The sequence below is a fragment of the Ochotona princeps genome, chromosome 29, assembly GCF_030435755.1.
Source record: "Ochotona princeps isolate mOchPri1 chromosome 29, mOchPri1.hap1, whole genome shotgun sequence".
Lineage (NCBI taxonomy): Eukaryota > Metazoa > Chordata > Mammalia > Lagomorpha > Ochotonidae > Ochotona > Ochotona princeps.
Window position 1 is genome coordinate 18,649,181 of NC_080860.1, and position 27,288 is coordinate 18,676,468.

Here is a 27,288-nt window from a genome sequence, read left to right on the forward strand (position 1 = left end):
AGCTCCATGTCTTCCACATGAGCAGCAGAAGTTCGAAGACTTGCACCGTCTTCTGCTGTTTTCCCAGGTACCTTAGCAGCGAGCAGCCAGGACTGGAGCCGTGCGGATGCTGGCATTGCAGGCACAGGTTTAACCTGCCACATCACAATGCCGCCCCCACCCAAACCTGCTCAGATTTCTAAAATACATTTTGGAGGACTCTCACGTCTGTGTGCTTGGAGTTGATAGCTGATGGAATATCAGGTGTCTCCCAGGAGGACCAGGGCTGGGACTGAGCTTAAACGACAAAACTGAGGATGAGAACCTGGGTCTTGCTTTCTGGTCCTTAGGGGGAGTGGGGATAGCAGCGCTGCTTCTGGGGCCGGTACAATGACTGAGACCCCATCCAGCCTTCAGAGATACACGGTGAGGACTGCAGGGGCAGCTCTGCCAAATCTCACCCTCCTCCCGTCTTTCAGACCTGCCCACGATTTCTGATCAACACCCCTCCCAGCAGCAGTATATACAGCCCATAGCCCTCCCGCGTCCCAGCACCCCGCCTCCACAGCCCAGCCACCCATCCTGGGGTGACTGTCTCCAATGGCGTGTCCCTATCTTTCCCCATAACTGTAACTCCCTTTCCCATGGGGCCACATGGACCCTCCCTTCGCTTGGCGTGTTTGGAAACACAATGTAAATGGATCTAGCTGCGTGAATTTGTTCTGCTCTTAGAAGACCTTAAAAAAGAAGAAGAAGAAGAAGAAAAAAAAACCAGTCACATTGTCGCCTGGGGCCTTCTCCAGGTGTGTTAGCAGGTGCAGGTGGAGACGCCCCCTGCTGACAGGCAGGTGCACTGCAGGAAGTGGAGTGTGGGGGAACAGCAGTCCACCTGCCCTTGTCCTCTGGTCCCCTGGTCAGGGACTGTCCCTGGAGGGTCTTTTCTGCAGCGGGGAGGGGAAGGCATCTCCAGGCCACCCAGGCTACACGCCTGCCTTGATCTGACCCTCTGCCAGTGGGGGAGAGAACCCAGCTGTGCTGTGTGTCCACTGCCGCGTGGCTTTGCTCTCCCCTCCGTGTCTGAGGAGCGTCGTTCCTTCTGCCTGGCTCATGACCAGCACCTCCTGGAGAGTCCTGGGGCCTGTGCCATCCACCAGCTGGGTTTTTCTGTTTCTTGTGAATTCGAGGGAGCATGACATCCTTTTGCCGGGATTCCAGCCACTTGTCGGTCGTCTGCCTGTAATCTCATGTCCTACATCATCTGTCCACACGGTTCTTTGCTCTAAGTGCAGCAATTTGTTGGCTCAGCAGCTTTCTATTTGAATCATGTCACAGAATTCACCAACCTGTTCCTATAGTATTTGGTGTACGGGGGAGTGCTGTTTAAGAGAATCCAAGCGAGCCTGAGTGGCACCCCTGTTGGTTTTGCTGGGCACAGGGAGGGCTCAGCTGGCTTCTAGTGGGTGCTGGTAGCTGCTGGCATACCAAGGGTCCTCCATGGCTATTCCACAAGACCTCTCCCCGTCGAACAATCGCACACACCCTCCGCTCCAGTTAGCTCTAGGCTCGATCATTCCCCAAATGACTGCAACAGCCGGGGCCAGGCCAAAGCCAGGTGTCAGGAGCGCCTCTGTCCACGTGAGAGGAAGGAACCCAGGTACTAGAGGCATCACCACCCAGGATATACATTATCAGGGGAGCTGATCGGAAGCAGAGCAGCCAGGACTCGAGGTAGGTGTGTGGGTTACATTAGACACCAGCCCCTGTTACGTCCATATTCTTGTTTGAAAAAAAGATTTAGTTATTTTTTTTATTGGAAAGTCAGACATACAGAGAGGAAGATCTTCTGTCTGCTGGTTCCTGCCCAAGTGGCTGCAATGGCTGGAGCTGAGCCGATCCAAAACCAGGAGCCAGGAGCCTGGTCTGGGTCTCCCATTCAGGTGCAGGGACCCAAGGCTTTGGGCTGTCCTCCACTGCTTTCCCAGGTCACAAGCAGGGAGCTGGATGGGAAGTGGAGCCACCAGGACACCAGTGCTCATATGGGATCCTGGCTGTGCAAGGTGAGGACTTTAGCTGCTACATCCATATTCTTAAGAATCATTTGCTATTTCCTTGCTAAAATTTATCCATCTGCACGCCTATCCATTCGACAAAGGTGTGTTGGACCCTTGCTCTGTCCAAGCCACCGTGCCTCTGCAGGAGAAAAGCTGAAAGCTGCCGGCATCCCCAAGCCCCATCAGGTCTGAATCGCTGTGCAATTTCTCTTAGTAAACACCAGGAGGAGCTCCAAGACCGCATCCTGACAGGTCCTTGGCCTGTGGGGGGGCTGGGCCTCTCTGCAGTCGTTCTGGTGGGTCAGGGGAGAAGAAACCAGCACCATCAAGGCAAGTGTCAGCCCAGGCAGACCACCTGCTGACCGGCCTGCAGGGGCTGCCCGTGAACTTTCTGCTGACCTCATGTGGCCAGGTGTTTTTTAGGGGAAAACCTCCGATTCTTCTCTAAATACATTTTGGGGGTACATCTGAACATCCCTGGGACCCCCTGAGTTTGACCCGGTTTTTCCTTCTGCCACCACCTCCTTGTGCAGGCTCTGAGAGGCTGGTTCAGTTCCTGGTGCACTGTGATGGGGTATCCTGGGTGGTCCCTGGCTTGAGTCAGGCCTGGAGGACAGCACCAACCAGGGCCGGGAAGGCCAAGTTCTGGCCTTGCCTTTGGCATGTGGACTCTGGCTCCTGGGTTGGGGTGTAGCCGGGACAGATGTCTGGGTGCAGCTGTGAGCCTGAATATTTTGGGGGTGCGGGAGCCAGCATCTAGGACTAGAGAGAAGTTGGGAGTGGAGCGGCCAGGTCCAGGAGTTGCTGATGCAGGCTGTGCCTCAAGGCCACGTCCATCCTGCAGGTGCACTCCCTACCTTGGCCCAGGCTAGCTCCGCCAGGGTCTCAGTGGTTACCCTCATCACTCCGTCGGGCCAGGGAACCTTGGGCGGTATTCCCAAGTGGTTCACAATAGGACAGCTTGGTGACAAACAGAACCACTAAAACGGGCATGCATGGGGGGCTGAACCAGCTCGGCCCCTGGCCTTAAGCACCGTGGCTCAGCTTTGCAGGCCCCTGGTTGGGCTAAGTGAGGCAGGTGTGTGACATCCCCATGGAGGAGCTGCCCGAAGGCCTGGCCAGGTCACCCATCACAGTCCACACAGGCTCTCTGTGCAGTGTGGCGCGAGCAGCAGACACTGCAGGGCGAGTGTAGGATTCTGCCTAGCACTGCCTTGGGCCCACTGTGCCGCCTTAGGGAGCACTCAGACTCACGCCCTCATGAGCGAGCCTGGTGTCCCCATGTCCTGGGCAGGGGCCAGCTCAGCCCTGCTCTTACTATTCATCCCTGCTGGTGTCTGGGTGCTCGCACCCTCTCCTCCTACCCACCCTCCCCCTCCCCTGCCAACTCCACCCTGACCAAGGCCAAGGTTGGCCATCTGTCAATGTTTATACACATTACGCCTCTCTGGGACCCTCCCAGTTCATTGCTTTCCCCTGCCTGGCACGGGCAGGAGGCAGGTCAGGTGGGGCCAGACCTGGAGCTGCCAACAGCCCTTTGTGTCCTGCCCCTGGGCAGGTGTCCCAGGAGGACGGGTGCAGACGTGTGGTGGGGAGCTGGGCTCTGGGAAGCCCGGGGAAGTGCTTCCCCTCCACTTTACCTGTGCTTCCACCGTGAGATTACCAAGTCACCGTGGGTGTGAAAAAAATACAGCAGGCCACAGGCGACTTCTTCTTAAACTAAAGTTCCATTTGATTTTTGCTGTCTGAGGACCTGGGAAGGGGTGAGGAGAAGGTGTGTGTGGGGTGTCTGGGCTCCCTCCAGAGGGGCTGGAGAGCCAGGTGTATGCCACGTTGGCCCAGAGCAGGTACCTGTGTATACGCACATACGGGACTTCCCTCCAGGTCCAGGAGTCTTGGAGACCGGCTCTGGGCTCCCTGTGGTCTCCACCCACCCATGGGCAGAGCAGGGGCATGGCAGGGCCAGTGTGTGTGGGGGGAGGACAACTCAGCACTCGTGGGACCCTATCTCCCCTGTACCCTCCTCTTCGACACAGGGCGCTCTGTGGGGACGGGTCTCACCTGGACACACGGTCTACAGGATAGGGAGGGGCATGACCCCTGTCATCATCTAAATGTGGGGAGGGGGCAGGGCCAGGGGAGAGGCCCAGAACCCCAGTGTGGAGGGTGGCCACAGCTGGGCATCCCAGGTGGGTGAAGGCACGCGCCTGGCGTACACACAGCACACGGGGACAAGGTGTGGCTCCATTCAGCGTATTTTATTTTTCGTAAAGTAGACAGTCTGCGACTTCCCTTCACCCTCGCCGGCTCCTCTCTTCCCCTTCCCACAGTATGACCCTCAAGAGTCCTTGGCTGTGATTCCGTCCGCTGACCTTGGCTACTGAACAGGGCGAGAACGGATTCTCCCCTCCGCTGTGGCGGGGTGGGGGGACAGGAAGGCCCGGGCTGGGTCTCAACAGAGCCTCCCTCAGGCCACACTGCTGCACCTTCACAGGAGTCATTGCTGCTCCCGGCCCGGCCCAGCTCCCCTCCCACCCCTTCCGAACCTCCCCAGGCCAAGCCACAGAACTCTGGCCCCGAGACCCTCGGCTCCCCGTCCGTCTGTCCGTCAGTCCACCTGCTCCTAGGTGAAGAACCGCTCTTCAATACATCACACGTTTATTTTCTGAAATAAAAACAAAGCGGGGAAACCGCACCAAGAACAAGAGGACGCACGCTGCAGAGGAGGCGTATGTACAAACGTGTGCCCACGGGGCTGCCACGCGGCTGCCCACGTGGACAACTTTTGGACACTCGGCAAGCCAGACACAAGAAAGGACCACCTGAAAGAAAAAAAAAATAGGCTTTGAAAAAATCTGCAATTTTTTTTTAAAAAAGGAATACTCGGACTGCATTGGAAATATTTCCTGTATTTTTGTGTTTTTTCTTTTTTGCGAAACACCCACGAGGTTTGGCCAAGAAAACCAAAAATCCAAACCAAACCAAAAACAAAAATAATAATTAAAAAAAAAAAAACAACCACCACCCAGGGATGTCAGAAAAGGAAAAAAAAAAAAAATCCAGGTTTCAATTTATAAAACATCATCAGACTAGAAGTATAGAAGAAAAGCTGGAAACCCAGCCGGCCTAGTTTTGAGATTGATCGGTGGTGCCACTCATTTTATTGTGTCAGATTTTTGCTGCATATTTCGAAGCTGTTTAAAAAGAGCTGTGAGTGGCTGGAGGTCTGGTTGGTGCTGTCACGTGGTGCCCCCCGCCCCGGGTCCCCCAGTCTGCAATGGACACGGTGCAGAGTAGCTGTGAGTACATGAGGCCAGCAGCAAGATGGCCCAGTCCGGAGCCTGGGCTCTGGCCCCGCCTCCCCCAGGGGCAGTCCAGCGATGCCGCCGGGACCTCCGCCCGGAAGGTGGAGGAGTCCCGCTCAGGAAGGCAAAGTGAAGGGGCAGGATGGGTTAGTGGTGGACTTGGGACAGTCTCCCGGAGTTTGCGAGACACCTGGACGCTTTCAAGAACTTCATCTGCTCCAACGTGTGGACGTGTGCATGTGTGTGTTTACCTAGTGATCTATCTGTATATATGTATGTTTGTGGAGACAGGGGGCCAGGGAGGGGGGACCACTCCCCAGGCTCCCCAGGCCTCTGCCCTTGGTGGGGGGCTTCTCTAGCACGGGTTTGGGGTGTGATACCCCGTAACTGGTCTCATCCCGGGCAGGTGGGCCGCGGCCCCGGTGCCTCAGCACAGGCCAATGTACTTGAGATTGTTCTGGATGATGACATCTGTCACGGCGTCGAACACAAACTGGATGTTACTGGTGTCGGTGGCGCAGGTGAAGTGTGAGTAGATCTCCTTGGTCTCCTTGTTGCGGTTCAGGTCCTCGAACTGCCGCTGGATGTAGACGGCGGCCTCCTCGTACGTGTTCTGGCCCTTGTACTCGGGGAAGCAGATGGTGAGCGGGATGCGCCGGATCTTCTCAGCCAGCAGGTCCTTCTTGTTCAGGAAGAGGATGAGTGAGGTGTTGATGAACCAGTTGTTGTTGCAGATGGAGTCGAACAGCCGCAGGCTCTCTGCCATTCGACTCTGGGCAGGGGAAGGTGCTCGTGTTAACTCGAGGCGGCTCAGGCTAAGACCCCACACCCCAGCCCCGCCTCGCTGCCTCCTCCCCCCAGCCAAGCCCCTGTGGGTCCTTCCGCCCTCCTTGGTACATGCCTTGCCTGAACCCCCAGCCTGCCCCATGTGGGTACACACAGGAGCTCCAAGTTCCTGTGGGTGCGGCTGTCGAGCTGTGCCGCTCTGGCTGTCCCCTTCACAGTGTGCTGTGTCCCCTCTGGGTTTGTTCACAGCACATGTGTGTCTGTCGGACACCCACACCTCCTGCCTCCCTGTGAGCTAGCAGCTCTCACCTCCGAGAGCAGTTAACTGCTCACAGCCACCATCTACGCACCCCTCCCTGTGTGAGGACAGACAGCGGTCAGGTGTTACCATCTCCACTTCCAGCTTGGAGGGCTTGCCTGACCACACAGTCTCACTGATGACCGTGCCAACCGCAGCCGGAGGCACCAGCACCATGGTGACTGCGGTGACGCTGATGATATCCTCAGGTTCTCTGGTGGTGTCGGCGGTTGGGGTGGGGGGAGCTTCATGAGGGGTGCCTCATAGAGACCCAGCTCTGCGGGCCCCTGCATACTCTGTGTCTGTGCCAAGAGGAAGCCAGGTGCATGGGGTGGGGAGGAGGGAAGGCCCAGAGGTCCCTGTCATTCCCAGGAACCCACGCTTCACCTGCCACCCTGCGTACTCCTTATTTAGAATGTACCTGAACGCTGCCGAGGGCTGAGGTGGGCAGGGCTGACCTTTGAGCATAGCAGCCCAGAGGTGCCTGTGTCTCCGCAGCCGAACCTGGCCGTGGAGTTGATGTTTGTGAAGGAGAAGGCGAGACCAGGGAACAGCGGTGGTCTAGGAATGTCACAGTCGCAGCAGGAGTAATTAGCGTTAATGGGTTCCTGGAAACCACACGGGCAAAGACTGCTTGCCCGTGGTAATGGAGCTGTTATTTCTCACAGGAGTGACTGTCAGAGCTGGGGCTGTGCTTCTGACCCCCCAGCCAGGAGGGCTTGCAGCAGGGTCTAGGCCAGGGACTCCACAGCAGGCGGAGAGGCATGCAGGGGGAGCAAGGGCCTGGGCTCCATGGGGTGACAGCCAGGGTGGCTCCAGCACCCAGTCCAGCATCCTGACAACAGGGCTGGAGGGCCAGGAAACCACCTGCCATTGGCCACAGAGGGGCTGGAGGGCCAGGAAACCACCTGCCATTGGCCACAGAGGGGCTGGAGGGCCAGGAAACCACCTGCCATCGGCCACAGAGGGGCTCTGGGAGGCAGGACCCCCTCCCTGGTGGCATTCTTTCACTGGTCCTTGAATGAGAGCTTGCCCCAGGGACTCCCCCCCCAGCCCAGGTGGTGTGCACCTGCTGGGGGGGTCCTGCTGGTGTTTAGGATCACAGATTTCCCCTCTTCCTTGGGACAAGTTCCGGGGAACCACATGGGTGCCTGAGAAATGTCAAAGAATAACATTAACTGTTTGTGTGCACACACAGCCACTGGCCTCACTTACCTAGCTGACATTAAGGAGGCCCTGGGTGGCTATGAGCCTGGCTCAGAAGCTCCCTGAGTTGGCTGTCAGCACCTGAAGGAACAGCCTCACCCGCCCTGGCACCTCGATGCTGGCCGAGCCCCTTGCTCCCCACTTTGCACTTTGCTGCCTGCGCCCACTCTGGGATCTCCACATGGGAGCCACTGACCAGAGAGAGGCCTGTGGCTCCTCGAGGTAGGGCGTGAGGCTGGGGGAAATGGAGGGACCATAGAAGCACAGGTGGCCCCTTGAAGGGAGAGATTAGTGGTGGACCGGGCTGGCAGCTCATCATCTCTTGCTGTGACCCAGTGTCCAGACTATGTGGGGGCCCTCGTACCTTGGAGCCACTCTCACGACAGTGCCTGTCCCCCCCTCCTGCAGCCCCCAGCGGCCAGACACCGCAAGTCACAACCACTGACAGGAGAGCTAGGCTGTTTGGGGCTGTAACTCTGTAAATGGTGGGAAGCTTGCATACAGGCGAGGACGGGACGCCCTGGGCTTTCCCCATCCTGGTCCCGTCCCTGTCCGGCATCCCCCAAGTTCACATCCTGCTCACTCACCTCCTTCCTAGAAGCCGTGCCCATTTCCTTACAGAACATACCCCACCTCCCACCCAGACACCCCTCTTCCTGCCTGCAGAGTTGGCTGTGTTGGGGTTAGCACTGCCCTAATGGGGCAGCTAGGGCCCTGGGCCACGGTTGGAGGCAGCTTTGGGGTCCTGTGACTCTGCCCACTGCTGGTGGGTTTCCTGCTTGTTCTCCTCCCTCAGCCCTGCACAGACTGGTGTTGGGGAGGGGTGGACACAGGAGGGCTCCTTCTGCAACCCTCCACCCTGCCACCATGGGAGGTGGGCCATGGGACCAAGGCCCAGAGCCTGTGAGGACGGCTGGAAGCATTGGCTACTTGCCACTGTGCCACTGTGCCCCCAGCTCTCTCTGGGGCACCTCCACAGAGGCAGGGGTCTGGTCCATGGTCACGCTGTGCAGGAGCCCATGGGCACAGTTTCTCCCTAGGCCTTACCATGACCACACCCTGTCATGGTGATTCACTGGCCACCCCCGGGGAGTGCACCAAATCTGTCTGCTGGAACGCCCCTCTCCCATTTTTGACATGCTCAGGGGTGCCTTCCTGTAGCCTCCCCATCTCCTGGGGATGAGGTCTGGTCCCCATGCTTGCCCTTTGCCATCAGGAGTTCTCCTGTCTCTCTCCTCAGACCTGCCAACTTATTCCCTAATCCTGTGACTCCCTCAACCTCAGGGCCTCATGACACCTCCCAGAGCGCCAACTTTCCCCACCCCAGCCACTCGCCTGTCATTGGGCAAGATACTGGCTTTCCCGTGCCTTGTGAAGGATGTGGCTTTGAATCCAGCAGACACAATGAGGGCTCGGTGCTGAGTACGTGGGGGGGCACTGGGGTGGGACCTGGGAGCTCTTGCCTGATTGTGGCCTTGGGGTTGGGCTGTTGCAGCCACAGTGCAAGGCAAGCTCAGCAGGCCCAACTGGGGGTGCTGTAAGTCTTGGGTAATGGAACAGACACAGGACTGTGACCTCTTCCCAGTGCAGGGAAGACCCCATGTGTGTGTGGGGATTGGATGGCAGGCAATGAGGTGGCAGCGGTAGGGACTGTGGAAAGGACCTGAGAGGCGGGGCTGGGCCCTTGAGAAGGCAGAGGGGCCTGGCCTGGGCTCTGCAGAGCTGCAGCTGGAAGGGGTGACCCCGCACCTCCCCTTCCTGCTCCCAGGGATTTGCTCAGAGAGCATCCCTCCAGCAGGCAGCTGCCCTCATGGCCGGGGCCCCACTATGCAAGGGGCTACTCTGAGTACAGCAGCCCCTTCTGGGTTCCTCTCATTCTCCATGGCCCCTCAGTCATGAATGCGTCGAACAGGGGCACGGAAGGTGAGGCATGGGCTCCTCCATCCCCTGGCCACCTCCTGTGACCATGAAGAGGCATGGGGCTGAGGCTGGGAGATCCAGGAACCCCCTCCCCAATGAAACAGTATTTGAGGGTGCCTGTGTCCCACCTGCCTCTGTTAGAGATAGCGGGGAGGGGTGATGGCCAGTCCTCTGAGGATGCACCCCAGGCTGTACCCCTCCAGCCACACCCTACCCTATGGTGCCCTCAAACTCCTACAAGGGGGCCCAGTGATAAGTCCAGCCTCATAACATCTCACCCCACTCCATCTTGGTCCTGCCACACAGGATGCTGCTCTCTGCGCCTGGCACTTGGTGGCTCAGCTCGGGCTGGGCACTCCGGGGGACTGGCCCTGTCCTGTGAATGGGGCTCATTCACATCCCTTGGCTCAGCCTTCCTCTGTGAAAAGCCCAATTCTTGGCCCAGCGAGCAAGCACCCACAGCCGCTGAGCAGGGCTCCCCTAAACTTTCTTGAAGTGAGAACGTATCCTATGTGAGGAACCTGAGGTTAGTCCTCCCATTCCCAGCTGGAGCAGCACCCAGGGCCCAGGTGTCATCCTCCCTACGAGGGTGCTGCTGTTGAGTTGTGACACACCTGCCCAGGTGGGCAGGCACAGGGCCAGGTGTCACAGGGGTCCCTGCAGGAGCTGGGAGAGGGGGTGCTGAGTCACCCCTTCCAGCTGTAACTCTGCAGAGCCCAGGCCAGGTCCCTCTCCATCTATCCCTGTCTCTTAGGTTCTTCCCACGGCCCCTACTGCTGCCACCTCATTTCCTGCCATCCAGTCCCCATGTGCACATTGGGGTCTTCCTTGAACTTCCCTTTCCACACGCCACCTGCCAGCCCCTACTCTACTCTCATGAGCAAGTGGGGGGAGCATGAGAGGGACCTTGTGAAACCAGCAATGCAGCTAGGAGGATGCCTTCACAGCCCTGGGAGAGAAAGGGGGCCCAGGGCAGCCATGGCACAACCCGGAGAGTGCCCTGTGCCAATGTCAAGTCCACTGAGAGAAAGCTGCACAGGGCAGGGCCTCTGGGCCCTCAGGACCCACTCTGGGTGCTATGTTGTGAACTGGAGACTCGGGTTTGGGCATGCCCAGAGAGGCAGCCTGGATTTCACCCAGCCCACTGCCATCTCTGGAAGCCTCACAGAAGGAGTCAGGCCCACAAGGGGTTCCCCGGGGGGTGCTGGCTGCCACAAACTGCATCGCTTCCTCTTCCAGCCACAGCTCCCTGCCTTGGTAGAAAAGCTGCTTTTTGTCTGGATGATTGCTTGGTCTTCATATGTGACCATGTGCAGGGGTACTAGGAGAAGTTTTGTCCCCATGCAGCTGACATGGGTCTGAATGCATGGTGGGGGAACCCCTCACTACTCGCCTCCTCTGAGAAGTGTCTCTGGACGCAGCCTTGTTTGCATGCTCTCCACACACTGCTCCCTCCCCTGGCTGTCCCTGTGCTGCTGGGATTGGCCTGAGCCCGGGCCGAGACCTGCCTGGCCCCGGCTGTGAGTAGACACACGGCAGCTCTTCTGGCTTTGCTGTGTCCCTTGGTCTGAAAATGAATGGGGGAAAGCTATGTGCCCACCTGGTTCTCAGGAAGCTATGATGCAAAGTGGGCGCTGCTGGGAGGGGAGACAGAGGGGCTTCCAGATAGGAGCAGGAGGAGGCATGTGTATCAGTCAGCTCTGTTCACACCTGGGGATTCGGGTGCTCGGCAGCCCCAGGCAGCTCGTGACAGACAGTCTCCTGTTGGAATCCTGACACTGTCCTGCCCCTTTGCCCCTCCTGCCCTCCACGGGGAGGTGGTTTCCAGAGGGCAGTACCCTGTGCTTGGACAGAATCACAGCTGACTCTAGGCAGTTGGGAGGACAGGTGCCCACAGGGGTGGAGTGGGCTACAAGGCCACAGAGCTGCACTCTGTGTGCTGGCCACACCCAGGAGTGTGTGGCAGCCCCGTGGGTCTTCCCAGCATTGCACAGCTGTTTCCATGACAACCATGGGGTTTGCCTTTACCCTGAGTCTCCCAGAACTGGGTGAGTGTCCCTCCACAGAAGCAGGTAGGTTCCCTGCCACACTCGCCATTTCACAGAGATGGCCTCAAGGCCCTTTTCTGCCTAGCCCACTGCCCACCCTGAGAACAGTTGCCTGGACCTGGCCATGCACCCCAGGCTATCGCCCTCTTGAGGAACAGGGAAGTGACTAGGGACAGAGCCGGATGCCCAGGGTCATTTCCAGTGTAATCTGGTTAGCGCTTCCCTCTTCCTACTCCTGCTGGGTTGCAGAATTGGATTAAAGGAGGCCCATGACTCTGAGAGCCCCTGGCCTGCCTGCAGGGACCACACAGCAGGGGGCACTGTAGGAGGCCAGCATGGCTCTGTGTCTAGCACTGAGCTTCCCAAGCACAGGCCCTAATAGCACTGCTCTCAGTCTGGGTCAGGTCCTCCTACTCAGCTGGGGGTCCACCCCACATGTCCCCCTCCAACCTGGGGCTCCTTTAGCAAGGCAGGACGTTGGGGGTGGAGGGAGTAGGTGAGGGGGTGCTGTGGAGGCCAGCGCCGCCTGCTCCTACCCCTCTCTACCTCCACCCCAGCCACAGGGCTTCACCGTCTCATCCTCACCTGCCCAGCCACCAGGCCCGCTGTGGGCAGCTTTGCTTCTCCTTGACTTCTATGTCACCCCAGGGCTTGGTCGCTGTAGCTGAGAGACAATCGGTTATTTTGGGCAATGGTGAAATGAGTCACAGCAGAAACGTGGTCCATTGCCATGGGCAGCCTCATGGAGACCAGAGACTACCCACTGGATGTGTCTCCCACCTGCCAGGCACTGTCTGGGCCTCCAGGAGAGGTTGTTCATCGCAAGAGCCCAGCCCCTCCCCGCTGGCACCCCTTTTCTCCACCCCTGGCCACTCCCTGAGCCACACAACTGCTGGTATAGTGCATGCCCCTTCTTGCCTGAGAGATGGAGAGGACCGAGGGGGACTGTCCAGGCTTCAGAGAACTCAGGCCCTCAGGGGAGGGTCATGTGTGCCACTAGCTGTCCAACAAAGAAGCAGACTAACGGGGTGGCCAGCACCATGCCCAGCAAGCCACAGGGCAGGTTTTGTGGACGCATGGTAATGGAGTCTACTGCTGCCAGAGGAGAGGGCCCCCACACAGTGACACAGCTCAGGGAGTGTGGCGTGCAGAGGGCCCGTGTCCCATCCTGCAATGGGCCTCTGGGTCACTCAGGTGGCATGTCCTGCCCTCTTCCCCCTGCCGCTGTCTCTTGCCCAGCCCTGTGCCTCTGTGGCTGCTCTGTGACAACTCCTCAGGACTCATGTGGAGGGCTGGATGACCTCTGCACCCTCCCCAACTCCTCGCCCGACTCCTGGCCTGCTCTCCTATACTTGGCCTCTGGACCTCAAGGCCGTGGCCATGCTGTCCTTTCCTAAGGTTTGTGAAGTAGCCTCTGGTCAGCCTCAGCCCTTGAATTTGCAGTATAGCTTCTGGCACCACTGGTCCTGGTTCCTGTGATTGCTCATGGTCTGTCTGTGGGCACAGGGCCACCTGTCTGGAGATGACCCTGCCCAGCTCTGTCCAGTGTGGGGCACATGCCAGGCAGGGACGGATAGCGTGTGCCAGAGGAACTTGGCCTGGGAGAAGATGTGAGTGCATGGATGCCCTGTGCGCCCCAGCCCACAGGTGATCTGGCCTAGGTTGGGCAGAGGGGGCTGCAGGCCACACCCCTGCTTCCAATCTGCCCCTAAGGGGACAGGTCTTGCCCCCACCCATCCTCTGAAGACACTTGATGGCTTGGCTGTACACATGACGGGCATCCAAAGGTGACCCTGAGTCTCCCCCATCCCTTGTTCCCAGAAGGCCTGTTCTAGCCTCCCAGCAACAGCCTGTGGTGATGGCTGGCCTGCAGGGGGCCTCGTGGTTGATCAGTAAACTACAGAGCTATTTTGGTAAGCAGGTGTAAGCAGGTGTGCATTTGGCTTCAAAGTGATCAGGAACCATCCAGTCTGTATCTTGGTGGATGAAGCTTTAGGATTTTATTTTTGAGATTTGATTCCTGTCCTGTGGCTAACAGTTGTGGTCCTAGGACACACCTAGCCCTGGGGCCGGGCTCTCTTGGGAGGGCTCATGTGTTTGTGGGGACAGGGTGTCGTGTCCAATACCTGGCTTCCCTTTGGGCAGGGTCAGCAGCTCAAGCGGCGGCCCCTTGCGCCCGTCAGATGTTCCTGGGGCGCCTGACCTTCCCTCATCTCCTGCCACTTTGCCATCTCCTTCCCAGCCCCTGTGGCTCCTCAGCCATTGCCTAGGGGCAGCAGGGGAGGGGACACCCACATGACTCAGGAGTGGCCCGTTTTATGGAGCACTTGGCCCTGGTGGCTGCAGGCCAGAGGTGACAGATGGGGCTTCCTGGGGTAGGGGTTGGGCTGTGTCCCTGCTCCATAATGACAAGCCACGGCAGCCTCCCCTTTCAACTGTGCTCAGGGACAACTGCACCGCTCATAGTAACAGCAGCAGCACGGCCTGCCATTTCAAACAGCCAGCGCTGTTTAAACAAGATAACAGGCTGCCGGCAGAGCTGTCACTCGGGCTCCAGCAGCTTGCAAAGCCCTTTTCCGAACCTGCCGGAGACAGCTGCTGGCCACTTCCTGCTTCACCCACCAGTTCACTGGGGCCACCTAGCTGCCTGTTTGCCTGGTCTCCCCATGTGCATGGCACGGAGGAAGGGACTGGGGGGGTAACTCTAAATATCTAAAGGGTGCTGCCTCCCAGCCTGCCCGGGGCCCTCTCAGCAGTGGGCAGCAGAGTTCCTATCTGGGATGCTAGCTTCCCTGTGTGCCTGGGGGAACCCCCTGCTGGCCTGAGGTTTATGTTGCATGCTCATGGTGGCCCTTCCGCTCCTTCTGTGTTCTGTGTCACTCCTAAGCTCTCAGCCCACCGGGTTATTCAGGAGCTGGGAGAGGAACAAGGGGACTGGGTGTTATACTTTTCCATCAGCCTGGACCTGGGCAGTCCACACAGACACAGGTGGTGGGGGGCCCACAGCCAGTGCCCCTCCCCCCTGCCCAGGACTTCTGCGACTGCTCCCAGAGCACCTTCTTGGTCCCCTGGGAGGGATCCCCAGATCTGCTGGAGCCTGCCTGGAGTTGGGGGGCTCCCTGCAGACATCATGGTTTTCCTTTTGCCAGATCTGTTACTGGTGACTTACAGGATCTCAGACACTCCCTGCCCCAGGGTGGGTGTGACGGGGAGACAGCGGTCCCGTAATCTGATAAGGCGAGGGGGTGACTCCCAGTTCTGCCACAGCACAGCCCCACTGGATGCGTGCCAGGAGCGCCTGCTCTGAGAGGGCCTGGCACTCCTGCACGCTGCTTCCCAGCAGAGGAAGGTTCCGGGCCGCTAAGGCCCCTCACGTGCTAAGGCCCCTCACGTGCTGCTTGCTCGGGGAGCTGCCTCCTGCACAGCCTCTGAAATGAGAACCCGAGCTCCTCTTTGCTTCTGTGTTAAATCTGGCCAGTTTAGTGGATTCTCCCCTGCTGTCAGTCACTGACTGGGGAAATTAAGACACAGCAGGATACATGCTATAGACCAGAGGCTGTCGCTGCCACTGCCGGCCTGTGGCAGGGAAGCATAGTGCAAGAACCTCTGATTTTCAGCTCCAGGAGGCTCCTGGAACCTGCAGTCCAGCACCGTGCCTTGCATGGATTACCAAGGCAGGCATACTCCACGGTGCCAGGCGCTGGGGCTGTAGCCAAGGCCGGGGCCCCCACAAATAGGTGTAAAGGCTGTGAAAGCAAGTGCAGGCAGTCCCAGCCGGGGCCAGGTCCCCTAGTGACACAAGCAACGGGGTGAGGTGGTGGTGGTGGTGGGACTGAGGTTCTAGCTGGCACTCGGCCTGTGGCCAGTAAGATGGATGTCAGAACTGTCATCTTTTAAACTTGGATTTCAGTGCTTACCACCCAGACCCGGGCCTCTCCACCTTCACACACCCTGTATGCAGTAAGTGCAGCCTTCCCAGAATTCAGGCTCCATCTGAGTCTGGCGTAAGCACCAGGTCTCTCATGCGTGCGCTGGGTGGGGGTGGAGTCTGGTTCAAGCACCAGAGCTCTCACGGCTGTGCTGGGTAGGGTGGTTAGGGAGCAGTGGAGGGGAGACTGCACAGGCTCTAGGTGGGGCCCTGGTCACCAGCAGTAGCTGAGGGGGAGGCCAGGGAGCTGCAAAGGAACAGCTTCGTTCTGCATATTTGCAGGAGGACCTCTGGGCTACGTGGTCTCCTCTCTGGGGCTCAGTGGGCACAGGTTTCTAGTTCAACGCTGCACCTGGTCAGGGAGGGACCTAGAACCTCCTCGAAGCTGCCTATGTATGCCCTGGGAGGTAACTACTGGTGCACCTGTAGCAGTCACACAATGGGTTGTGGGCAGCAATGAGGACCAGAACTGCAGGGGAGAAAGCAGTGTGTTGCTATAGTGCTGTGACTACTGGGGACATTCCCCACCCCTCCAGCCTCAGCCCCATTGAGACAGGGTTGCGAGCCCACCGGCCTTACCAGGAGGACTGTTCTAGCCCTCAGGCCAAGCAGTCAGCATCACCGCCTCCTGGGTGGATCTACAAATGCCTCGTCCTGCTCCAACCTTGAACTCCCCTATATCACCCCTGGCCACCCAAGCTGTCTTCCCATGTGGGAAACATGGGGTCAGGATGACAGGTAGAAAGAGCACTATGGGCAAGGTCAAGGTGGGCACCGTGAGTGGACAGGGTAGCCAGGGCACAAGCGGGGCCCCAGCTAGGCCCATGGAAGGGTGCAGGGTGGGTAACAGGGCCTATCTTGGCAGCTACTCCTGGGGACAGAAGCAATGGGTGGGCACATGGTTATGGAATGGGGCCAAAGTGAGCCCAGAGGCCAGACTGGCTCATCTATATTGTGGTCACATACAGCGTCTCTGGCCTGTCTAAAGGGACAGGCACGGTCAGGTGAGATGTCCCCAGAAAGGGACTCATGCTGTGTCAGTCCTGGTGCCCTGAGACTCCCATGTCAGGCCCTGTTAGGTCTGAGCATTGGCGGAGAGCCTGAAAGCCCCACCTTGGATACGTCCCAGCAACCTGGTGCTCTCCACCCCACCAGAGGCTACTAGGTCATGTGAGGGCATAAAAAGGTACCTTGTCCATCCTGAGCCACAGCCAGACCCCATTACAGCCCAGGAAGTGGTGGCTGGACAAGCTCATCAAGTGGAGACAGAGCAGGGGTTGTGGCCACGTCTGGCCTGGTTCTGCCTTCCTGCTTCCCACAGTCCCTTCCTTAGGCAACAACAGGGTCTTGGGGAGCCCATTCAGATAAGCGTCAGCACAGAGCTTCCAGCAGCCCTCACAGTGGACTGCGGTGCTTGCCCCCACCTCACCTGCTCTTTGTGCTGTTCAGGACCAGCTCTGGGACTCCCGTGGGGGTTAGCCTCCTATCCCCTAACCCAGTGACCTCAAACCCAGGGGGAGGAGGGTCCCAATTTGGAGGGCCCCAAGTATGGTCAGTCTGTACCCTGGAGCTTGTTTTCGGATACGATGAGAAACTGTTTTCCAGTTCTTGGATTATACAAATCCTGTAAAACAATAATACACTCACTGCACCTTAACACCCAGAGCCATTGTGACACATGGCATGTGCATAAAGGGCAAGCTAATGCGCTCAGGGGTGTAATTCCCCGCTGGCCCAGGCAGGAAGGACTCTGTCCTGCAGAGGGACATCTTTGTGGTCACCTCGGCAGTTGCTGGGCAGGGTGGGTGGCACCCAGACCAGGAGTGAGAAGGGGGTCTGTAGACCAGCTGCACCACTGCAGTCTGGGTAGCCGTGCCCTGGCACACAGTGGCGTGCCATGCCTGGGTAGGGCCTGGCCCACTGCCTGGCCCAGTGCCTCCGCTCACCCTGTAGGAGCTGCGCGGCACCTGTGCTGCGGTACCATGTTCCCCACTGCCTCCACTCTGTTGGCCACCCCCTGACCCTGGCTGGATTCTGGAAGGCCCAGACCAGTGGCATTCCCATCCCCACGCTCCTCTCAGTCCACCTAGGCCCCCTGCCTTTCTTCCTGCAAAGTGGTTTCTGGGGGCAGAGGCCCTCCTAGAGTCTCTGGATGTGAATGGCTGCTTCACAAGGCCGCCTGGGTAGGTGGCCTTGTGTTGGCTGAACAACAGACTGTAGCCCCAGCTCTGAGGCCATTTCTCTGGACGGGAAGGCTGTCTCTAGCCTGCTTGGGGAGAGTGGGTGGGGCCTGAAGGAGCGAGTAGCTGCCCAAGCAAATCACGCTTCGGCAGTGGCCTGGATGCAGACAGGGCCAGGCTTGAGAACCACTGGGGAGTCCTGGGCAAACCCCAAGGGTGCTGTCCGTGTCCTGGAGAGGACATACACCGTGAATGCTGTAATCTGCCAGTGACCGAGCCTGGCCTGCGAGTTGCTGCTGAGAAAGTTTGAACAGGCAGCTTGGGGTGGGCACGGGGAAAAGAGTGTGTGTGTGCTGGCTATGAATGTCTGTCCATCAACGGCTACGGCATAACCACACTCACGTGGCTGACTAGAGACCAGAGCTCAGCAATTTGCTCAGAATCTGAGAGGCAGGAAAGTGGCTCTTGGGAGCTAGCCCCGCGCAGAATGGGCACACAGTGGGAAGGCGGAGGCTCTGCCGCTGCTAACACAGGTGCCTGTGCCCTCTCCATGGGCGGAAACTGCCCTCCCATACCAGGCCAAGACGCGGACCCCAGCCTGTCTGCCATGAGGGAGCCCAAGCTGCTGGAGCTGCTGTCTCAAGTCCATAGTTGCCACCTCACGGGAATTCTGCTGAGACATGGGGCAGTGTTAACCGGTGACAGCCTTGGAGATCCCAGCTGCTCCTGGCCGTGTTCAGTGGCAGCCTGTGCCCAGCCTGGTGGTCTCAGTGACACTGTGACACGAGGATGAGGATGTGGAGGTAAATGCAAAGGGCTTGACAGTGTAAGGAGGGCAGTATGGGAGACATGGGGCACATGATGGACCTGCTTATTGGCCGCCATCACCTCACTGAGGACCTACCCAGTGCAAGGAGCCCTTATTACACTGAGGCACCCTCGAAAGCTCCCCGCTGGCCAGTGGGAGATGTGGAGACACCTGCTATTGCAGGGCCTGCATGCTGCAGGTGCTCTCTGGAAGCACAGAGAAGGAGGTCCCAGCCTAAGGTCATGAAGCACCACTGGCCAAGTGCACAGTGTCTCCAACACGTGCTAGGGGGTGTGGCCTTCTCCCCTTCCTCTGCCCATCCCAGGCTGTAGCCAATAGCCTGCAGGTACTCACAGCAAGCCCAGGCCCTGTGCAGGGACCACAGGCTCAGAGCTCAGCCCAGGGTCTACCCCAGGGAGAACCAGACAGTTGCAGCCCCAGTTATGGCTCAGACAAGGATACCAGGTCACAGAGCGATAGCCGGTCCAGGTGCAGAGGGTAGCGGCAGGGGGACCGTGACCAGCTGAGCTCTGCACCCGGTGTGGGAGGCACCATCAGGGTCCTGCCGCAGACCTGAACCGTCTGTTGCCTCTGCCAAGCCCCTTCGAGCTGGGCTGCCTCCAGCCCTCTTTGCTGGCCCTGCTCTAGGAGGCCAGCACTTCCTGGGGGGGGCATGATGATCTGTAGCTGTCACAGACAAACCATATGGGGCCTTGGAGCATCACAGGATCAGAAGGAGCTGCTGGGACACGAGCGCCTGGCAAGGGAAGGGCGGTGGGCTGCAGCAGTCTGGTACCAGTCTCCGGCAGAGGCAGTATTGTTCAAGCTGTGTTCTCAGCCAGGTTAGGAGCAGGGCTTATGCTCTGTTGGGGCTCCCTGTGGCCCTGCCAGACTGGGCTGGGGAGGCAGCGGGCAACTGCCAGCCCTGATGGCCACTCCTGCTTCCCAAGGCTTGCTGTCCTTCCCACATGGCAGCTCAGGGTGGAGCCCACTCTACATCCTCCCGGGGCCATCTCTGAAGCACCCTGCACTCAGAGGTCAGAGGTTGCCTGTATAGGCAAGGGGCAGCTGGAATGCCCAGGGGGCAGAGCAGGGTTCTCCCCCAGAGCCTTGGGACACTGATGGGACCTTTCCAAGCCTCAGCTGCTTACTTGCAAGCTGGTTCGTTAGGGACAGTGAAGGACAGGACGTGTGTGGGGGGGGGGAGTGCTGATTGGGGACAGTGAAGGACATGTGTGTGGCAGGGGGAAGAGTGGTGGCTGCGCCCACACCTGGCTGTCTCCAAACTGTAATCTCTTCCTTTGGGTAGATATAACTGGCTCCATGATCAAAAGGTGAAAGTCCATCTTACTACTGTGGAAACCCTGTGTTACCCTTAACACATCAGTCTAGGACACAACTGTTTGAATTCCATTTTAAAGTACTGAGCAAGCCCTCTGTTCAGGCAAACACCAGAGCTAGGGGGGCAAGAGATAAGCCCACTGCTGCGGTGGGGGTGGTCCCAGCAGCCTCACATCCAGCAGCTAGGAACCTGCAACCCAGGCTCCACCTAAGCCAGCTGGCCTCCTGAGCACCCGGTACATGCCAGGCTGTTTGCCCATGCACAGGCCATGCAGGGAGGGCTTGGGCCTGCCCTCAGAATGTGAGGGTCCAGGATAAGGGCCAGGACTGTACAGCTGCTGGCTGCCCATGGGCTGGTCCTGCAGAACCTGCTTCCTGCTCGCTTATCCTGATATTCTCCCTGGGGATCATCCATGACACATGTTGACCAGCTGTGTCACAGATAAAACAGTGTGGCTACCAGGCATCCCCTGGTGAGCCATACTGTGGTCCAGCTGGCTGCGGTAGGTTCCAGATGAAAGCAAAACAGGGGCCACCCCTGGGAACAGCTGTTTGCTGGCCCAGGAAGCGGGGCGGGTGGCCCTGGCAGCATGGGGGGTGTGTGGAGATCAAGTGTGGCTGTGCTGGTCTGACTGTCCCTGTCTCCTGAGCTCCTGTGCTGTTAGCAGAGTCAGTTCCTCCCTGTCCCCAGGCCCTGGCCCCCAGTCTGGATCCTGTACCGGCACAGCAGGTGCTCAGCAGGTGCACAGCAGGCCTGCCATGGGGCTGGGGATGCTGACAGCTCCACCGAGAAATAGGCAGGGAGCTCCCTGTGGGTTTCCCATGTGAGGCATGTGGCACTTCCAATCTGACCCCTGGGAAGGACCCCCTCCATTCGGCACCGGCAGAGTCTATCTGCAAGTACAAGGGTCAGAGGTCTGGTGATGGCAGGGGTGCTCAGGTCCCGGCCTATCTCCCAAGGGGCCTCCTCTGGTCAACCCCTGCATTTGTCCCTCCATGTGGGCGAACAGCTGCCGATTCCTCTACTTTCTCTTTCCCATTGTCCTCCTGGAGCCAGTGACCCACGTCTGGCTACTGAAAGTGCACTCTAGAGGAAGGGCAGAGCCCTGGGCTGCGTGAGGAGCCCGAGGTCCTTGGGGCTGTCCTGGTGCTGGTGCATACAGTAAGGGTGGACATGTAGCTGACACTGCCCCTGTGCCTGAGCCTTGGTACCTCCACCTGTGACACAGACCACAAGTGTTGCTGCTGCTGCCCTACAGAAATGGGGGGGGGGGTGAGGGAGGTGGTGCCTGAGTGTGCTTGGGCTGTGTTCCAGTCCCCTGTGCTGTGTCGGGGTTGGGGGGTAGGCGGAGGCAGGGCACTGGAGGCCTTGGTCAGGCTGGCAGCCCACTGACTCCTGGGTAAGAATTGTGCCTGAAACGGGCATAGCTCCTGCTCCTCTGTTGCCATGGTCCACAGACGCCCTGGAATCTGCCTTCCTCCCCTCCAAGGCACTGCCTGGCACTCGCTGCAGCTCTCACACCCGGGAGCTCAGAGATGCTGACGCTCTCCTTGGCAACGTGCTGACGCAGGAGCCGGCAGGCGGGCGGCGGGTGGGGTGGGGGCCGGGCATGGGGGTGGGGTAGGGGGGCACCGTCAGCCTCTGGCAGAGGGAAGACAAGGCCTCGGGAGCTGAGCGAGGAAGGACATGCACGCAGGAGCTGCGTCCAGAGCCTTGGCACCACGCCCCAAGGTTCATTCAGCTTTGGCAAAAAAAAAAAAAAAGGAGCAAGGCCTGTTGTTGACAGACTGGCCTTTCGCAGGGCCGGCAGTCCGTGCTGGCGCCCCGTGCTGTGCAAGCCCTGGCCAGGCTGGAGGGAGGGCAGGGCGCGGCCAGGCAGGCCCCAGCCGGGAGGAATCGCGGGAGGGTATTGTCTTTCCTCGGCAGCCTGTTTGTTTTCCATCCCCAGATATTGCTTGTAGAGCATGAAAGGTCACATCCATTTGGAATCCAGTGAATTTCCAGCCTCGCTTGGGTTTCTCATTAGGAATTTCCTTTTCTGGTGAACAAGTTGCTTCTCCAGGCCCGTGGAGACCACGGTGGTGGGGGTGGAGGGGAGCTCAGGCTGGCTGTTGCCGGCCTCCCCACCAGTCAGAAAATGTCCTTACACCCTGGACCCAGGCCTTACAGACCCCTGAGCCTGCTGGGGAGTGTCACTGAAGGTCCCATGGAGAGCCACCCAGAGGTCAGGCATGAAGGGGGTGGACCCCGCCTGGAGTGGACGGATGCGCGGGAGCAATGTGCAGGCACCAGGCCGGGGCTGGAGAAGCCTCCCAAGGAGATGTCACTTGGGACAAGACCCAAAGGATGGGGCCATGGAGTAGCAGTCAAAGAAAGGGATGGTCACAAACCAAGGCTGGACAGAGTGGTGCTGCAGGAACCAAGGACCCGATGATGGCCAGGGCAGGGAGCACAGCCATAAGGCAGTGGGCATCTGAGCAGCACTGCAGCCTTCTCCATCACAGCTTCAGGGAGCAGAGAGAGCCAACGCTTTCCAAGAGACCCAGGAGCTGCACAGGGCCCAGACATATGGCCCAGGCATCCACACAGGTTCCACGGACACAGGCTGCCCAGGGAGTTTGTCATGCACCCCCCGCTTCCGGCCAGGCCTGCGAACCCTCAGGGCATGGGTTCTTGCCAGCCTCCGGGCACAACAGGAATGGACAGGAGCCCAGAGAGTCAATCACCAGGGTCTGTACCAATAGCAGCTGCAGGGAGCTGGCAGACCTGGGCACCTCGTTTTGCTCCCAGTGGGCCAGTCCTGCTGCTGGAGTCGGGGCAGCCTGAGGAAGCCTGGCCTCCTGTGGACACAGTGTCATGGCTCACGGCCTCTCTGACTGGGGACACCTTTAACACCTGGACATAGATACAGTCAGGCTCCCATGGCCACCTGAGTAGTCACAGACCTTTCTCTGTCCAGAATGCCCAGGTGCCCAGCACTGCAGCCAGAGGTTCCCTTGGGGCCACTGGTCCAAACCCTTGGGTGAATGCAAAGGACAAAGCTGCCAGCTGCGTGAACAAGCCCCTGCTGTTGGCTCTGGAAGTGCCTGAGGTGGACACACACTATGTCCCCTGGACCCCAGGGCATCCATGATCACTTCCAACTCCATAGAGGTCAAGGGGCAGATTCGGGGTTCTTGCTCAGTGCTCCTGCCTGGCATAAGGCCTTGGCTGAGCAGCACAGCCCCAGGATGGCCCTGGCCAGGCCCATCTCTGCCTGGCTCTTTGGCTTCCATGCTGCCACTCCTGGCTACTTGAGATAACGGTGGGCGCCTTGTGTGCTCGGTATTTTGCCTCTGCTGAACCTGTGCATGGTGCTGCCTGCTCTTTCTCTGGCTGCCAGCCTCAACAGCAAGTCCCCTCACAAGCCCCGACCTGTGTAGCATGGGGCCCAGGTTTCCCTTGGGCCACCCCCATCCCACTGTGGGCCCCTGAGCCCTAGCCCTCCAACCTCTGGGCTGAGAGCTCCATAGGATGCTGACACTGGCCCCGCCCTCTCCTCTCACCCAGGTCCCACCATCAGGCCCCAGGCTCCAGGCCCCAGCCCCCTGAGGTTACTCTTTCTCCTACCACTTGGACTCAAGAGCATCATGGATTTGCCAGACTGCCACACGGACTGGCATAGGACACACTGCTGGGTTTCATCCTCTCTCATCCTGTGGATTCTAAGGCCTGCGTACTTCACACATGGGGTGAGATCTACTCTGGCTGAAGCTCCCAAGGCTCACAGACGTGAGGAAGATGGTGTCATCCACGGCCACTGAGAGGGCAGCCACTGCTGATGGGGGCTGGAGCCTATAGGCCTGTGCCTGTCACTCAGAGGGGGTCAAAATCACCTGCCTGGTCACCCGGGTTCAAGCAGGCCAAGGCTGCCACGAAGAGCAGAGCTGGTCTTACAGGGGACCTGCCAACGCCCAGCACGACCCTGCCAGCCAGCAGGCCCCTCTGGGGTGGATGTCCTAATAGGAGACTCCCCAGTACCCACAGACTCTCTGGAGCTCCATTTTGCTCCCGGGCATGGTGTGAGGGGCAGGACACCTTCACCTCACTGGAGCACCCGTCACAGAGGGCATCACACAGCTACACGCGCCCACCTTGTTCCCAGAGGCCTATGGCAGCAGCAACACGCAAGATCAAGAGCCCAGCCCAACTCACCGTCTGATTGTCCTCGTACAGCCTCAGGTCGTAGCCGCTAAGTTCCACGCAAAAGATGATGGCCGTGACGCCCTCGAAGCAGTGGATCCACTTTTTGCGCTCCGACCTCTGCCCACCCACGTCCACCATCTTGAAGGTGAGCTCTTTGAAGGTGAACTTGTTCTCCACAATGCCCGTGGTCATGTCCCGCGAGCGCAGGATGTCCTCGACGGTGGGGATATAGTCGGGCGCAGCGATGCGCTCCAGGTCGTTCAGGTAGTAGGCGGCGTTGTCTTCCAGGTGGTACTCGCTGGAGCGACCAAAGCAGGCCTGTGCCCCAGGGTCGGCCCACAGCCGCCGCATGACACCGAGAAGCTCCGGGGTGATCTCACCCTTGCTCTCGGCCGGCCCCGTCAGTGCGAACAGCTGCACGGCGTCATAGGCCCGGTCGGGGTTGTGGAAGTCGATCTTGAGGGCGGCCAGGGCCCGGATGATGCGAGTCAGCGAGTCGATGGCATTGTAGATGATGAGGGGCTTGTACTCTTTGCAGGCCTCCAGGTTGAAGCCGCCGCTGTGGATGATCTTCATCTGCTTGACGATGGTGCTCTTGCCCGAGTTGCTGGTGCCCAGGAGGAGCAGCTTGATCTCGCGGCGCTGCCGCTGGCTCTCGGAGCGCAGGTGGCGGTCGATTCTCCGGGACCGCCGCGCTGCCTCTTTCTCCTCTGAGCTTTGCCGACATCCCATGGTCTGGCAGTGGCGGGGCCCAGATGTCAGGGGGAGGGTGGGAAGGGGGGGGCACGGGGCAGGGCACCTCTCCCTCTCACCTGCTCTGCCTCCACCACAGCAGGGGGACACTACAGTGCAGGCCGCTATGTGACCGGTGGAGCGAAGGAGAGCCGGCTGCCCTCAGGGTGCTCAGTGCTGGTGGGGGGCCTGGGAGGTGCCACGCTGCAGCCCCTGCCCCAGCACGTCTTCTCCAGCCGGCATGGCGCTCCGTGCTGTGGGGCGGTGGCCGCACCCTCCTTTCTAGCGCCACTCCACCTCCCTGGGCAGCAACGTGGCCTGATTTGTAGCAGTCATTCCCTGCGCTTGGCCGCCACTGCCGCTGCCACTGTCGCTGCCGGGGTGGGGGAATGCTGGCCCCTGAGCGCCTGCCTAGGCTGCTGCCGTCTGCCTGCTGGTTGCTGTGGCGATGCTGCTAAGCGCGGCTGGAGGGCGTGCACTCCCTGTGGCCCCCCTGCCTCGGGCGCCTGGCCACGCATCCGGTCCCTTCACCTGCCAAACACAGAGAACAGCGTGAGTCGCCCACCCCCTTGCTCCCTGCAGCCCTACCTGGGTCTAAACGGGAAAGGGGGCCCTTAGGGAAGGTGGAAAACAGCAGCCCAGGTCGGCTCAGAAAACCAGCCGGGAGCAATTCATCTACTTCCTGCTCCTGTGGAGTGTGGCAGGGTCGGTGTCCAAACCACGGCAAAACAAACACGCCTGGCTGCCACAGCCGCCACCACTACTGCCACCACCACCTCACCCTGCTGCCCTCCTGGCTGGCCTAGCGCACCTGCGGCCAGCAGCAAGTGAGAGGAACAAGTGTGTGAGGCGGGTGGCCACTCCCGTGCCAGCCTCACCTCCCTGCTCTTTCCCTATCCACCTGACTGGGCTGGCTCCACCTTCACCGAGCCTCTGGCCTTGACCCTGGCTGCGATTCAGTCAGGTGAGCCGCCAGGGAGCCAGTCCTGAGACCTGTCCTCTGAGGGCGCTGGCTGTGGTCCTGCTGGGAGGAGGCTGGGCCCCTATTACCAGACCCAATGTAACTGGGTGCCTCCAGGATACTTGCCACTTCCTGCAGGAGCCGAGATGTTGCCTTTCCGTGGGGCAGGGCAGGTACCCCAGGAAGGGGCAGCTGGCGGGGTGTAACACATGGACTGGGAGGGGTGCTGTAGGCTGTTGGGGCACAACAGGGTGCAGAATAGCCAGTAGCTCAGGGTCAGGCCATGGTATGAATAGGTACCTCGTTCCTGGTAGGATGAAGTGGGGAAGGTTGGCACTGAGGCAGGGGCAAGGCTGGCCCGGGTGGGGCACCTTGGTGAGGTGAAGGCAGGAGAGGCTGGAGTGGCTCCCAGGGGTGGGGCCGTCGCTGAGTGTAGAGCAAGCCCAGGCAAGCCCAGGGGCTGCCCAGCCATCAGTGAGGAGCAGCTATGGCTGCACCTGGCCACCTGTTGGGCAGCAGAGGGTAAGACACACCCCATGACCTCTTGGGGAATGAGGCCAGTCTACTTGGAGCGCAACCTTCTGCCTGGGGCAGGGAGCCCAGGATGGCTCCTGCCCTCATGTACCTCTTTTTTCTTTTTTAAAGATTAACCAGCTAAGTAATTAGGATGACAGAGTAAAGACAGCAAAACAGAGGGGGATCTTCCATCCTTCAGTTCACTCCTTAAAAGTTCTCTCAGCAGCCAGGTCTGGGCCAGGCCTGCATCCTGGTCTCCCATGTGTGTACAGGAACCCAAGTATTTGGGACATCCTCCACTGCTTTCCCAGGCACATTTGCCAAGCAGCCAGGACTCTAACTTGCACTCCAATATCAGAGGCCGCCGTTGCAATGGGAAGCTTACCCCATAGCACCACCACACTGGCCCCACCTGCTCTATACCTCAACTTCTGTCCCTGCCTGGCTGCTGTCTGGGGCCCAGCATTCACCTCCCTGGTGAGCCTCTGCCAGGCTGGGGTACAAGGGCCCAAGGCAGCTAAGGGCCTACGCTCATCTCCGCAGCAGGTGCGACCCTGTCTAGAACCTGAGCCGCTCCTGGATGCGTCCTGCTCCAGGCCCCGCTCCACAACGATCACGGATTTCCACCCACACCCTCCGCGAGTCTCTGTGGGCCCAGTTGCCTCCAGCAGTGGGGCTCCTAACAGCACTCCTCAGCTAAACCTCATGCTCCTGCTGTTCTGGGGCCTTTCCAGACCCTGGCCCAGCCCTGTCCCCCACCGGTCATGGGGGTCTGTACCATTGTCCCCACGCCTCTTCCTCCCTAGCCTCTCCCTGTCGCTTCTCCACAATGGTGACCTATGTGACCTCATGCTGATGTCACCTCCTGCCACAGTGCCCAGTGCACTGAGGGGGGCACTGGAGTGCAAGCCGCAGCCCTGGCAAGCTTAGGGAACTCTGTCCCTTTTTCTGGACCTCCAAGAAAGGGAAAGCATGGAGAGGAGAGGTGTAGCAGGGGATGGCCTGGCAATGTCTGCTGGGAACCTGAGGCGATACACAGGTCC

The 27,288-nt window shown here is 59.4% G+C and overlaps 2 protein-coding genes across 3 annotated transcripts in view; one reads left to right on the top strand and one right to left on the bottom strand.

Moving 5' to 3' along the window:
- Nucleotides 1–27,288, top strand: part of RSPH14 (radial spoke head 14 homolog) — a 57,703-nt gene that overhangs the window by 7,095 nt on the left and 23,320 nt on the right. The window lies entirely within an intron of this gene.
- GNAZ (G protein subunit alpha z) overlaps nucleotides 5,419–27,288 on the bottom strand; it is a 38,436-nt gene continuing 16,566 nt past the window's right edge. The window contains exons 2-3 of the mRNA XM_058656644.1: nucleotides 24,046–25,299; nucleotides 5,419–6,107 (exon numbers count right to left, since the gene is read on the bottom strand). Of these exons, the coding sequence (XP_058512627.1) occupies nucleotides 5,763–6,107; nucleotides 24,046–24,768 (1,068 nt within the window). The 5' untranslated portion in view covers nucleotides 24,769–25,299 and the 3' untranslated portion in view covers nucleotides 5,419–5,762. The remainder of the gene's footprint in view (nucleotides 6,108–24,045; nucleotides 25,300–27,288) is intronic.